At 37.8% G+C, this 13,405-nt stretch overlaps 1 protein-coding gene across 8 annotated transcripts in view; it reads left to right on the top strand.

Annotated features, from left to right (window-relative positions):
• Nucleotides 1–13,191, top strand: part of LOC138106395 (ETS translocation variant 1) — a 115,269-nt gene extending 102,078 nt beyond the window's left edge. For all 8 annotated transcript variants that reach the window (XM_069006929.1, XM_069006928.1, XM_069006931.1 and 5 more), the window contains 4 exons: nt 978–1,046; nt 4,081–4,250; nt 7,774–7,875; nt 10,372–13,191. In XM_069006929.1, coding sequence (XP_068863030.1) covers nt 978–1,046; nt 4,081–4,250; nt 7,774–7,875; nt 10,372–10,593 — 563 coding nt within the window. In that variant the 3' untranslated portion in view covers nt 10,594–13,191. The remainder of the gene's footprint in view (nt 1–977; nt 1,047–4,080; nt 4,251–7,773; nt 7,876–10,371) is intronic.
• The last annotated feature ends 214 nt before the right edge of the window (nt 13,192–13,405 follow it).

The raw sequence follows: 13,405 nt of genomic DNA, 5'->3' as shown, positions 1-13,405 counted from the left end.
TAGTTCTGTAGGAATTGATATCAGGAGTGTTGCTATTCAATATTTTCAGTAAAGATATGGAACAAAGTTAATGGATAACTTTATGGCACAAAGATAGAGCCGTAAATAACAGGCAGGACAGGGCAGTCACACAAAGCAGTTTGAATTGTTTGGTAATCTGGGCACATTAAACAAAATGGTTTTTTTAATACATGAATGTAGACCAGGAGTGTGGAACCGTGAAACAATATATTGGGAAAAAGGATTTTGAGATGGGCTTCCTCCTCCTCAGCTTCACAGTGGGAAACCAGCCCAACTGAACAGTGTAAACTGAAGGCAAAAGCCTTCTGTAATACTTTGGCAGTCGAAAGGAGGGTCAGAGGGCGGCAGGAGAGGAGGAGATGTTTTGTCTCGCTCAGGAGCACTGGTGAGACTGATACTGATATGCAATACAGTTCTGGTTAAGCAAAACATTAGCATAATAGGAAATAGTAGGAGTGTGTACAGAAAGGTGTGCTAGAAAGACTGCTGGGTTGTTGAGAGTGTCTTTTAATGACAAAATATAATTTTACAAAATTATCTTAATTGGAAAGAACATCAAGAGCAGTGTGTGAAGGTGACTTCTGTGGGTGTGAGGAGGAAATACTGCGTAGTAGTTCTTTAGTCTTGCAGGGAAAAGACCTGCAGGAACTAATGGTTAAAAGTCAAAGCCATGCTAGTTCAAACAGGAAATGAGACAAACATTTTGTAATAAATCATAGAGAAAAATGGGTGCTTTTTCATTTTAGCAGGTGGAGATTAACAGTCTTTTGGGAATGCATACGTTAATTAAACACCCTTGTACTTAGGCCAAAATGTTGGGATTGGGCGGTGTGTAAAGGATGTGGGATATTAATCTGATTCCTGTATAACTTAGTGTTCCCTCTGGCATTAAGGCTGTGATCTCTTTTTTCTCCATGCATCTTTTATATAAACACCTCTCTCTTTTTAACTTACAGGCTGCATGTTTGAAAAGGGACCTAGGCAGTTTTATGATGACACTTGCGTTGTTCCAGAGAAGTTTGACGGTATGTATGACACATCTCTCTTTTTCCTGTGTAGGGAGATGAAAAAGAAAGAGATGAGGGACTTTTCTCTGTTGCTGATCAAAAGAGCCCAGTAACGTTCCAATTTAGGATTCCTTAACACACCATTTGTGGTGTGCCCAACCAAAGCTGACCTTTGTCTCTTGAAACCAAAGTCTCCTCTTCAATAGGATGTCATTCGACTTTTGCCAGCGAAAGATGCCTGCATCCAGAGTTGTGGCACAGGAGCTCAGTTCCTGTACTGTTGAGAAGTAATAGGAGGATTTCCATTGCACTGATGATCACATACCGCTTGTTGTTTGAGATTTAATGAAAGCTGTTCTTATAATTAGCAAAACAGTGGATAAAGCAGTAGCTTTGGTTTTACTGAGGATTAAGCCTCTTGTCTTGCTGTCTGTGAAGTGATGAATAGTGGGGAGTGAGTGTATAGGGCATTTTTGTGTTTGTGCCAATGTATTTGCACTAGGTTGAATGTACTAGTGGTTTATTTTTCAGTGGGATTGATAACAAATCAATGCTCTGTTCACAACACTACCAATTATAGCAGATTTTTTTAAGAGGAATTCTGAGGTCAATTAAAATGAATGGTCCAAATTATCCTCAGTTACTCTGACGTAAAATCAGTTTCCTGGTGTAACTCAGTTGATTTCAGATTTATTTCATTATAAGCAAAGTAGACGGACACTGTATTTCTTGCCAGTGACTCTGTTAGTCTGCAACTTTGGGAAGTAATTTGGAGACCAATTACTTAGATTTGCTAGAATGGCATTATGTTAGTGTACGCATGCTAGTGTAGTGTTGTAACTTTTGTGTTAGTATGTATATGTCCAGCTTTATTTATATTAGCAGGAAAGATTAGGTACTTCCTGATAAACTTGTGAACACATCTCTGACCACAGCTAAAAGTAGAGCTGGAGAATTGGTGTTTTTCTTCTGCTTTATTTTGCTTGTTTTCCCCTGAGAATCACTTACGGATTACAAAACTATTGCATGTTTAGCAGCATTTGCTGTATTTGCTGAAGATCTGGAGACTGAAATGAAAGTAACCCAAAGAATTGTACATTCTTCAAACAGAGTATCACATGTATTTTTGTGTTGGTAAGAAATAGATAAAGAATTTTAAACAATATTAGACCTAACTGAAGGTTGCTCTATCCAGTGTTGCGCTGTCACTGCATTGACACATTCATGGAAAGGGTGATTTATTGAAAGTCTACTTTATACACTGGCTTTGTAATGTGAGCTTGTTTGGATTTTTTTTCATTTTTTTTAAAGCACATTGTGTCAGGTATTTTTTTGTTCCCCACAAATGATTGTGGATCTGTTCTGAGTACCAGTGTCAAATTCATATGTACATTTATGGGAATAGGATCAGACCCTGTACTACAAGAAGTTAAAACTCGTGAACAGTAGCATTTGTCTATGTCTTCCTTGAAAAACCTTTTGGCTAGTTTGGGTTTATACAGGAAAGGGAATGAAAATGAAAAAGGAATACAAATACAGTAAAAGAAATGTTGGGAAGTATTTGTGTACCTGCAAGGCAAGCAGTCTGCTATTGGTTTCTGTGACTGTTCATCGAGAGAACACCTTGTACTCTAAAAGATTGATGTCATGATGCAAATAGGGGTGTTTATACTTGTAGCATGATGTTTTGAGGGGAAAAAAATAGCAGATGTGTCATCATATTCTGGCCAGTAAAGCAAAAGTTGGATAAGCCCAGGACTAGTCTTGATGTTTCAGAAGTAGATTCTCAGCTGCTTCTTTTGAAATCAAAGATCAGCACAAGGAAAGAATTTGATCCTGTGTAATTCCGCACTTGCTATTTGCACATTGCTTAGCTATCATTACAAGAAAAAAACCTGTCCTTGAAAAAGAAGGCCTTTCAGGACTGGAACTTGAACCTCACATAAACCAAAAAAGCCTCGTGTTGATTTATTTGTTTTCCACAGCTATTGAGTCAATTTTCTTTCCTGATTACAAAAGGAAGTGCTCCATTTTTAATATTATTATTCTGCCTTTCCTTACACAGAGCCATTATGTAATGGCTGTTAGAGCATCCTAATACTGTAGTTGAACGTAAACTCCTGACTTTCCTTATTAAACAGGTCACACTGTTTATTGGAGGCTTTTGCTGTTCTGATAGTTGAAATGAGGAATTTTACCAGTATATCAGGGGTTGCAGTCCTTGTGTGGAGAAAAAAAATACTGTTTCAGCATCAGACCTTTCAGCTGTTGTTGTTTGCATGAGTTGTTCAGTATGAATATGTTTTAAAAACAACAAAGACAGTATAGATGTAGCAGGATGGTTTTCTCATTGGCAATTTGCGGAACAGATATAAGGACATTTTTAATATTTTTTAAAAGGTTTCTCTAGACTTAAAATTTTAGAAAAATTAACTTATTGCTTTTCAGAAGGAACACTAATTTAATATGTAGATGTGAGTAAAAGTAATTTTTTCTCATATGCAAGTCCAATATGCCACAGAGGAAGTTGCATGTCTGCAGGATTTACATGCCTATACATAAAGCACATACTGTTTAAGTCCAAGTCAAATACTTTGTCAAATTTTCCTTAGAAGCATTTGCATGCAAGAGAAGTTTCACTCAATAAGGTTTTGGAGCTTTATGAAGCTTACATTACTTTACCAAAACTGGGCCTGTGCAAAGTATAGTACAGAAACACAGTTCTTCAGATATCAGAGTTGTTTCAAAAATAGTTTATATTCTTTCAGAGAGAGGGTATTACAAAATGGTTTGCAAGAGATTTGCATTTATCAGAACTACACAGGGAGAGGCTTAGTGAGACTTCCATAAATCATGAATGAATTTAAGTGCTTTTTAGTATATTAATATGTTATTGTAAGTCCCCAGCAAACAGGGGAATGTTGCATTTGAGGGTGATTGATCCTTCCCTCTATTTTGTTAACCCTAATGATTGCTTTACCAGTTTATCTGACAAACTGAGGGAGGGTGTTTCAGGGCATTGCTCCTGTAACGTTGTTGCTGTTGTGTGCAGGTGATGTCAAACAGGAGCCAGGCATGTACCGCGAGGGACCCACGTATCAACGGCGAGGCTCGCTTCAGCTCTGGCAGTTCTTGGTAGCTCTTCTTGATGACCCCTCAAACTCTCACTTCATAGCATGGACTGGCCGAGGCATGGAGTTCAAGCTGATTGAGCCAGAGGAGGTGAGTTAGACAGACAGCGTGCGCTCAACATCCACTGCCCTGTCCTGCAAATTTAACTGTCCTCCTTTGGACTTGGGCCTTATTGTCCGTCAGTATTTTGCTTCAGTGGTGCTTTAGAAGGGTGACAGAAAGGACTGGCAAGGGAAGTGCTTCAGGTGGGACAGAGGTGTGGTTAAGCATAGATTTGACTCCTAGTCCCATAAAATAATAAAAATGTTGCAAGTACTAGAGTTATTAAATACTTTGCTTTATTTGTGGGGTTCACATTTTTCAGAATCATTTTATGGACAGAACTGTATTCCAAAAGCTGTTGAAAAATTGTCCCTTACTAGTCTTTCAACACCAAATATTAGGTTCATTAGATTGAATCATTAGGTTGTTTAATACAGCCTTAGATCCTAGGCTTACAAACACTCATGCACATGCATGGCTCTTCTGAACCATGAAGGACTCATGGGATAGATAAAATTGCTTATATTCATGAACATTTGCTGAAGCATGGCTTAGTTCACTTGTGCGATAAACAGGAATAAATTGAATGTTTTATTACGTAAACTGTTTTGGACTAGGTAACGTTACGTAACCTAGTCTGTATTCTAAACTATCATGGAAACTGTTGGAAGATCAGGTGTATATGAATTTTGTTGTGGAGGATCTAATTAGGGTTGTCAAAAGGCAGTGTAATTCTGCTTTACTTTTTTGCCCCTTGAATAGGGTTTGCTGATAGAGGAGACCACAGCAAATTTTCTGACAGGATCCCCTCTGAGTTAGAGCTGAGTGGGAAGGCTTGGGGGTGTATGGCTGCTTCTGCATTCCACCAGCTATTTCTGCTGTTTGCCATCCATCTGCTGGCATTAACAGCCTGAAAGCTTTCTTGCATTTTATTTACATTGTCTGCTTACAGCTCTGTGGAGATGGTGGAGTAGCTGGGGATGGTGTCAGGACTGATGTCCCTTTTCTTCCCAGTGTGGTCTGGCTGAGGAGCAGGTTGCTGCAAGGGCCCCCGTGCTGGCTCTCATTTGCCTGAGCATCCCCTGCTCTAGTGATAGTCAGTCTGCCATGGCAGATCCTGGCTTTGTGTATCTGAGGATTTGAACTCAGAATAATCTCAGTCAATACGATACCAAAACTTTGCTGGCAAGTCTGCAGCCTTAGCAGGCTACATGGATTCCTTAGTTGTGTAACCTGTCCCGGAACAGAGTGAAATCTTTGGAAAGTCCTTTGTTTGGTTTTGTTCAATGATGTACCTAGTTTTCCCCCTACCTCAGTCTCCTATTTTTTACTCTTTTAGTTTTGTCTTGTCTTTAAGGTATGTCCAATTTTTTTCAAGATTGAAGAGTTTTATTGAGAAATGGTTTCCAGCAGATGGTGCAAAAACTTTATAGATTTTTTTAGCTAAGGAAAGAAAACTAAGAAACCCCTAAGGCTTCCTTATTGTGTAATTCCCTGAAGAACTGGATATTCTAAGTTAAACAGATCATCTGCATGTCTGGCTATGTAGAAGTTGCTTTGTGTTTTTGAGCAGCATTGCATCCAAGATTGGGAGGAGGCTTGAAGCTTGCCTCACTCTGTGTGTTCTTAGGAGTACAAAGGAGCCTAAGTTGTTTTCATATGAATGTCATGAATCTGACAGAAACAGTAGATTAAAATAAGAATAGCCTATGGGAAGTTGCACAATTCTGTTGGTTGCCAAGTGTAAATTGAAGGGAAATCAAAGTGCTTGTTGGTTCTGCTGTGGCAGGTTAGGATGTCGGTGACATGACCTTTCCATCCCATTCCTTACTGGAGGTTTATGCCCTTGTAGAAAGAGTGACAACAAAAATGAATATGTATCAGCTCCTGGAGTGCCATAGCTCATTCAGAAAGTAAGTAACTGTGAACTTTGGAGCCTGAGAATTGGGCATAGGTCCATTTATGCAGGCTTGTCACAGGGACAGCAACCTTCAGCAGGAAGGTAGGGCGGAAGGGTAGAAGCCTGAATCCCTTCCACAGGGCAGGACTAGATAAATGCTGTGCAGTTCAGGGAAGGGAACTGGACCTGATTGCTTGATTTGGAGTGTCAAAATACTACACAATGTAATATATTCTTCACCATTACTTGTTGTTTATCTTTGCTGTGTATTTATTTATTTTGCAAGCCTTATGTTGGGGACTTTTAGGACTCCAATTAATGCAGGAAAAAAAGCCTTGGAAGGAATAAAAAAAGAGTGATGTGGTCATGTGTTACAAAATTGACTAGGTGAATCAAAGTTAGACATCTAGGCCAAATCTGCAGCTGGAATAAATTTACATGATTGGAGGTGTGTTCCAGTACAGATAAAATGTAGCTGAAGTTAGCAGAGCTGCGATAATTTACATAAGCCTGAAAAGCTGCACCACTGAAAGGAAATAATGCTTTCAAAAGAAATTTTAGAAATTATTTTCCAGGTGGAGACCGAAATCATGGATTTTGCTCAGTGCTGCATGTTGTCATGGCTTGCATCAAAAAGCTCCAGACAGCTATGGGAAGTTTCACAGAGCAGTCTGAGGAGAAGCTGCTTGGCTACTCTTTCCTTTTTCCAGAGCTGTATGCATATGCACCTCTCAATCATTTTTATAAAATGTACTTTAAAGAGTTCATCAGCTTTGCCTTTTTTTCTCTCTGGTGATATTATAGTCATTTTTACAGACAGTAATTGAAATGTCACCAATAGCTGATTAAAATTTCAGACAAGGAATAAGGAGTTAAGCTCTTTAAACAAAGGGTCACTTTGTCCAAAACTATCTTTAGCAATAAAACAGGAAGCATGAAGTCAAGTTGAAAACATAAGTCAGAGAAGAAGGCATATTGTTCTCTATGGAATAGTTTCATGAGTTACTTGCAACTTTTTATTGTTATTTTTAAGGGTAATTATATGACTGCAACTATGAAATTTCTGTTCCATTCTTCATACCACCATATAGTTCTTCCAAGTGACTATTCTGCCTCCTCAGATAATTCATTTTTTTTGCTGAAGTAATGTTTAAGACTGGGAGTTGTCTTTTGACTTGTATCTCCTAATAATCTCAACATTGCTGTCATTCCAAGTACAGTCTGTATTAGTTCATGAACTAAGTGTGTATGCATGTGTATTTAAAATAACTTCGTTTTCTGACAGCAAGGAAAAGACAGGCATGGTACAATTATCCATAGTATCAAACTAAAGAAAGGTTTTGTGAACGTTTTCTGGTGTAACTTGCTAAATATTTTTTGTCTCTCATCTCCTTGTAGGGCTTTATTTTTTCATTGGTTTTCTTTATTAAAAAGCAAAGAAAAAGTCTAACTCTCCACCACACTGGCAAATAAGTATGTTTCAAGTTTAATGATTATGTACATCCAATTAAAATTCATAGTAGTACGTGGGATGTTCAGGTCATGGCAACCTTTTCCTATTTGTTGCTCCTGTAGGGTTTTCTCTCCTGCATCCCCAAATGAAGTATCTGATGATAAGATCTGCTTTTTAAATGCTTTTAACAAATCATTGCTAATCCATTTTTGTGGCAGGTGGCACGTCGCTGGGGGATTCAGAAAAACAGGCCAGCTATGAACTATGATAAACTTAGCCGATCGCTTCGCTATTATTATGAAAAGGGAATCATGCAAAAGGTGAGTAGCTAATTTTGTGCTACATTTCACCAGAGTCTTGCATGTTAATCTATAGGTCAGTTTACAAGGAGTACTTGTAATTGCATGGCTTAGGTCGTTTTTTCATCTGTTTAGGCAAACACGAAGCTTTTTGACCTACCAGGTTCAGCATATGCATTAAGATATTTTTTTTCTATGTAAAAAATGTCTGTGGTTTTAGGTCACACAATGCATTTCATGATTATAGGGAAAGAAGTAACATTCAAAAATATCCAAAAGAGCTTCCTGGCAGCTGGGAAAGACAAACAGTAGAGTACAGTATGATTAATGTTTTGCAGATCTAAGTCAGCTGCCCAATGCTTGAGTACTTTAATAAGTGCAAGATAGGGGATAATAGTTATACCTATTAACATACCAAATACTTTAATATTTTTACTAATAGTGTTGTAATAATACTGGCTTTGAGTGGAATTTAATATTTATAATAGACTGAATTAGGAGAAATACTTAACAATCATTTATATATTACAGGCTAGTCTTCGTGACAGTATTTAATCCATTCTCCTACTGTGGCTTGCTGATTTATATGTATATTTTTAAATCTTGCTGTGTAGTACTATGTAGATTGACTGAGAAATCAATAGGAGAGACCTGTCTCCTGTATCTACAAATCTGGCAGGTGTGATCAAAGATCATAATAAACACCTTGGACTGTAAAGCTTTTTCCATATCTTTTCACATTGGTCTTGTGACCAGTGATGATGAACTGAGTGCTCCCAGCTCAAGTTACTGGGCAACTTTTCCAGTAGGTTTTGTGAAGTCTTACAAGTTCTCTTGCTTAGGTTATGAGATTGTTGTAGTGCACTGCTTTTTCACTATGCAGGAGTCAACTTGGGCAACAATCTGGGCTAGTATTGGCTTACAGCTCTTCGGTAGCTCAGCGCCTCATTAAGTTTTGTGTGTCACGTCACTGCACGCCGAGTCTTTGTGAAGTGGATTGGAAACTGGGTCTGATCAGGGAGCAGCAGAAGCACTTGGTTTCACTGACTGGTGCTTCAGGTAGAGGAGTTCCTTGTTGCAGGTTACAGCTCAGCAGCACAGGCAACTGCACTGCCAGCACACTTCAAAGGCAACAGCGAGGCAAAAAAAAGTAGCAGAGGGAAGGAGGGAAGCAAGTTGAAAAGATGGGGATAGAAATACCAGAAGGCTGATAATGCTGCCCCAACGCACACACCCATTTAACATGGAAAGTTTACAAGTACTTCTGACAGCTAGCTTGCTACAGCCTAAACTACTACTTTATTATCTACAAGAATGTGTTTAACACACATTTTGAAAGCTAGCTTGTATACTTATTTTTCTGACATACCAATGTTTCGGTTTTGTCCTGGGATCTCTCTATCTGACCAGTTCATGTATGTTAAAATCTAATGGGGGTTGTAGATACAAAGCAGGTTTCTTTATGGCAAAGTTTGTATGCATATTTTCCCTCTTTTTTTTAAAATCAAGCAATGATAGCAGGTTAAGCAAAAGCTTGATTTCTGCATGCAACCTATAGTCTTATCAAACTTGCTGACATTATTTGATTTTAAAAAATCTGCTGCAGATGCAATCTCTAACAAATTCTATTTGTGGAATACATAAGCTGAAATTTTAAGGAGGTGCTTCAAACTATTTTGCACCCATAAGAAGAGAGTTATTAAGTTCGCAACACTTTTTCCATCTTCACTAACTCACTTCAATGCCATAGTAGCTGGAGTTGCAAGAAGCAGATAATATAAGCTTTATTTTAAATAATTTTAATAAATTGTGAGCATGCAATATAATGCATATTTTTAAGTGCAATTTTTTAAATAAGGTCCTGGAGAAGACACTATATTGACTTCTGTTTGTTTGTAATAAGACAGCAATTCTATGTTGTTTTTATCATTCTCTAGCTTTTAGGGAATTGAAGCATAGACATTTAATGCTATTTCTGATTAAGGGAAAACTTTAGGATCTTTGGACAAATTGCCCCTCCATAAGCAAATCCCAGCTTTGCGTGAGCAATTGCTAAGTACATATTAGCCTACGTATTTGCTTACGCTGTCCCTGTACAATCAGCGTGCACTATAACTAAAGTGCTTTTATACGTAAGTATGAATCAATCTGTGTAAAGTGAAATCCTGATCTCTATCGTGCAATGTGATTCTTTTTTCCACTTTGCACACAGAGTGTGTAATTTTATTTTGCCACTGTAGTGACAATTTGTTTACATTTTCCAATAAGAACTTCCATTTGTGGTTAAGTATAGGAAACGATCGCAAAAAATGTTTAGAGGTAGAATACTTAGTCCATCTTCTAACAGGATGTCATGTGTGGCAAGAGTACTCTGCACAGTCTGCTTTGGCAGGTCCCACTTGTCTTTGCTAGGTCATTGCCTTACCAGTTCTGCTGTCACATTATTAATTGTGTAACTCGGAGTTGCAAAAGACAAGGCCTTATGCTGCACCTTTTTTCCCCTTCTGTTGTCCTAAGGTGGCTGGAGAAAGATACGTCTACAAGTTTGTTTGTGACCCTGAAGCGCTTTTCTCCATGGCTTTTCCGGACAACCAGCGCCCCTTGCTGAAGACTGACATGGAGCGCCACATCAATGAGGAGGACACTGTGCCCCTGTCCCACTTTGATGAGAGCATGGTCTACATGCAGGACGGAGGCTGCTGCAACACCCACCCCTACAACGAAGGCTATGTCTATTAACAACAGTGACAGTGACGGGGATGTTTCCCCCTCCCTTAAGCTTCTCCTCTTTCCCAAGACCCAGAGGAAAGCTGAATCGACTTCAGTTTGTTTTTTAAATAGTACACTAAAAGGGGCTTTTCCTGTTGCATTACTCCTATGGTCTGCCATGGACAGCGCACTTTATTTGAAAGGGGAGGGTTGGAACCTAAACGTTATTCTGTGTAACAGGAGGAAAAGGGTGGGTTTGCTTTTTACTTAAGTTTGGGAAGGGAACATACAGGTTTTAAGTACAAAAAAAAGCTATATCATGTCTGTTTTGTTTCATATCAGCATAAGATATTGTACATTTTCTCTGGGTATCCGTAGTACAGTTAATTCTCATTGTGCAAAATAACCACTTGATGATGATATCAGCACAGCATGCCTAGGGCATTTGTTTCTTGCCATTCTTAATTGTCTTTCTGCAGTTATAAAAGAGAAGCAAAGCATATACCACAGCATTTAATTTAGGAGCTTCCAGTGGCAGATCTTGTACCTTGCCTCTGAGAACAACCGGATAGTTTTCCTAATTCTTTTTGTTTGTTTGTTTGTTTGTTTTTGGGTATGACCTTAAAAAAAAAAAATCCTATTTAATAACAGACTGGCCGTAAGTAGCGTGACCAAGCAGCAAAATCCCTGACTTCAGACTGAAAGCTGCATGCTGTATCTGGTGCCACATTGCTATACATATATGGCCCATGCTATGGCGTTGATTTTTCAAGATCCATTTGAGGGTAGTAATTACATGGGTTAGGCTTTCTGATGATCATGTCAGCATTAAATACAGGATCATGATCAGGAGGGAGAAAACATTTTGTATCCTTCCATTTCCTTTGGTACATAAATAAGTTATTTAATCAATAGGAATTAACTGTACTAAGTCACATATCTAATTATGCTGTTTAGACACAGCAAGCACTCCTTGAGAAAAATATCCAATACACTAAATAGGTACTTTAGTAATTTTTAGACACGGTATCCATTAATATGCATTTAAACCTTTTACTGCTGTGTTATGTTGATAACATATATAAATACTAGATAATGCTAATGCTTCTGCTGCTGTCTTTTTCTGTAATATTCTCTTTGATGCTGAATTTACTATGACCATTTATAAGCAATGCTGTAACTACAGGTAGCATTTCAGGACAAAATAGATGACTTGAACCATTTATTGCTTAGAAAATAGCTTACGCCATAGCTGTGCTATAAGCAGCTTTTATGCGCATCCACAATTGACTAGTAAGCTTCAGCTTGCTAAGGAAAGCTCTGCAGAACCTTTCGTAATTTTCGGTGGAACAGAGATGAACTGTCAAAGAATACCATGAAGTTGCTGTATGACGTTGTAGTGCTGGCACTGGTGTTACCAATCAACTTGTTTTGGACACTAAATGTAAATGTGATCGGATATGCTTGGAAGACAATTTAAATTTTGAGGGGTTTTTTTTGTTGTTTTGTTATTTTTTCAAATTGTTTTATTTTTTGAGAGGGGTTACCTTGAACACAAACCACACATGCCATTCTGTATGTAAAAAAAAAAAAAACACAAAGCCCTGACAAAACCCCAAAGGTTTAAAATATTTATGAGCACCTTTTTTGAAATACAATAATTCATGGTTTGAAGGTGTGGAAAGGGAGGTAAGATCTGGATTTCATTTTTTTGCCCAGTGAAATTTAAATAGTTGTTATATGAAGTACCTCATTTTCCTAGATTGCCAAGAAGTGGGAGAAAAATAAATACATAACCATAAAACAACAAGAATAATTTTCATCATAATGGATGGATTTCAAAGACAGTCCTAGGTGGTAGGTTAATCTTCCATGCTTTGTCAGTTAAGACACTCCTTAAGTTATGAATATTTTAATACACATTTAATCAAAAGTAAAGTAGTAGTGGTCACTAGAAACCACAGGTGCATAAAAAGCATTTGGGCAGGTATTTAATTTACCCAGATCCATGAGACAACATATTTTATGATATATGCCTTAATATGCCACCTAATTCTGTCATCTGTAGGTCTCAATGGCACTTAAATACTTGGTGATCAACCAAGAAAAAGAAGTCTAAAGTTGAAGAACTAGCAAAAAGGAAAGGGAAAATGTTGAGTAATATTGTTTAAAAAAATTGTGGTTTCCATTGAAATAAGGTTCAAATGAAACATGCTTTGATGAAAAGTCCTTGGATTGGTTTTGGTTCTTTAATGTCAGCTCAGAGCGCCTCTTGCCTGTGGCAGGATGTGGGTGTTTGGGAAAGGGGTTGGACAAAAAAAGGAAAAAAAAGATGAAAAAATTGCATTGAATGTGTAATATTTAAGAAGAAAAATATATATATATCTGTATACGGTAGTGACTCACTGAACAAAACAAGCAGTCAGACCAACATTACATGATCTCTCAGCAGAAGACAAAAAAGTCTTTCACTGAACTGATTAACCCTTTTTAAAATGTACCTAAGAGGTTTATTTAAAGTCTATTTTTATTCCACTTTTTTGTTTGTTTGGGGTTGGGAGGTTTTTTTGTTTTGTTTTGTTTGGGGTTTTCAGGTAGAATAATAAATCTGGCAGCTGATTCCTGCAAGATTGTTGTGTATTGGATTCCTAACCATTTGGATTGAAGAGGCCCCTGCAGAAAGGTTATTCTTTTGAAAGAGGAGAGGATGGTCTGTTCCCAGTTCCCAGTGCCTGGAATGGCTTGCTTCAAAGTGTAACAAAACAGAAAAAAAAAAAAGAAAAAAAAAGAAGAAGGGAAAAAAAAAGGAAAAAAAAAAGAAGGGAAAAAAAATAGGTGAGGA

Source organism: Aphelocoma coerulescens, chromosome 2, assembly GCF_041296385.1.
Source record: "Aphelocoma coerulescens isolate FSJ_1873_10779 chromosome 2, UR_Acoe_1.0, whole genome shotgun sequence".
NCBI lineage: Eukaryota > Metazoa > Chordata > Aves > Passeriformes > Corvidae > Aphelocoma > Aphelocoma coerulescens.
The sequence above is the reverse complement of the archived record's forward strand: the minus strand, read 5'-3'. Positions and strand labels throughout refer to the sequence as shown.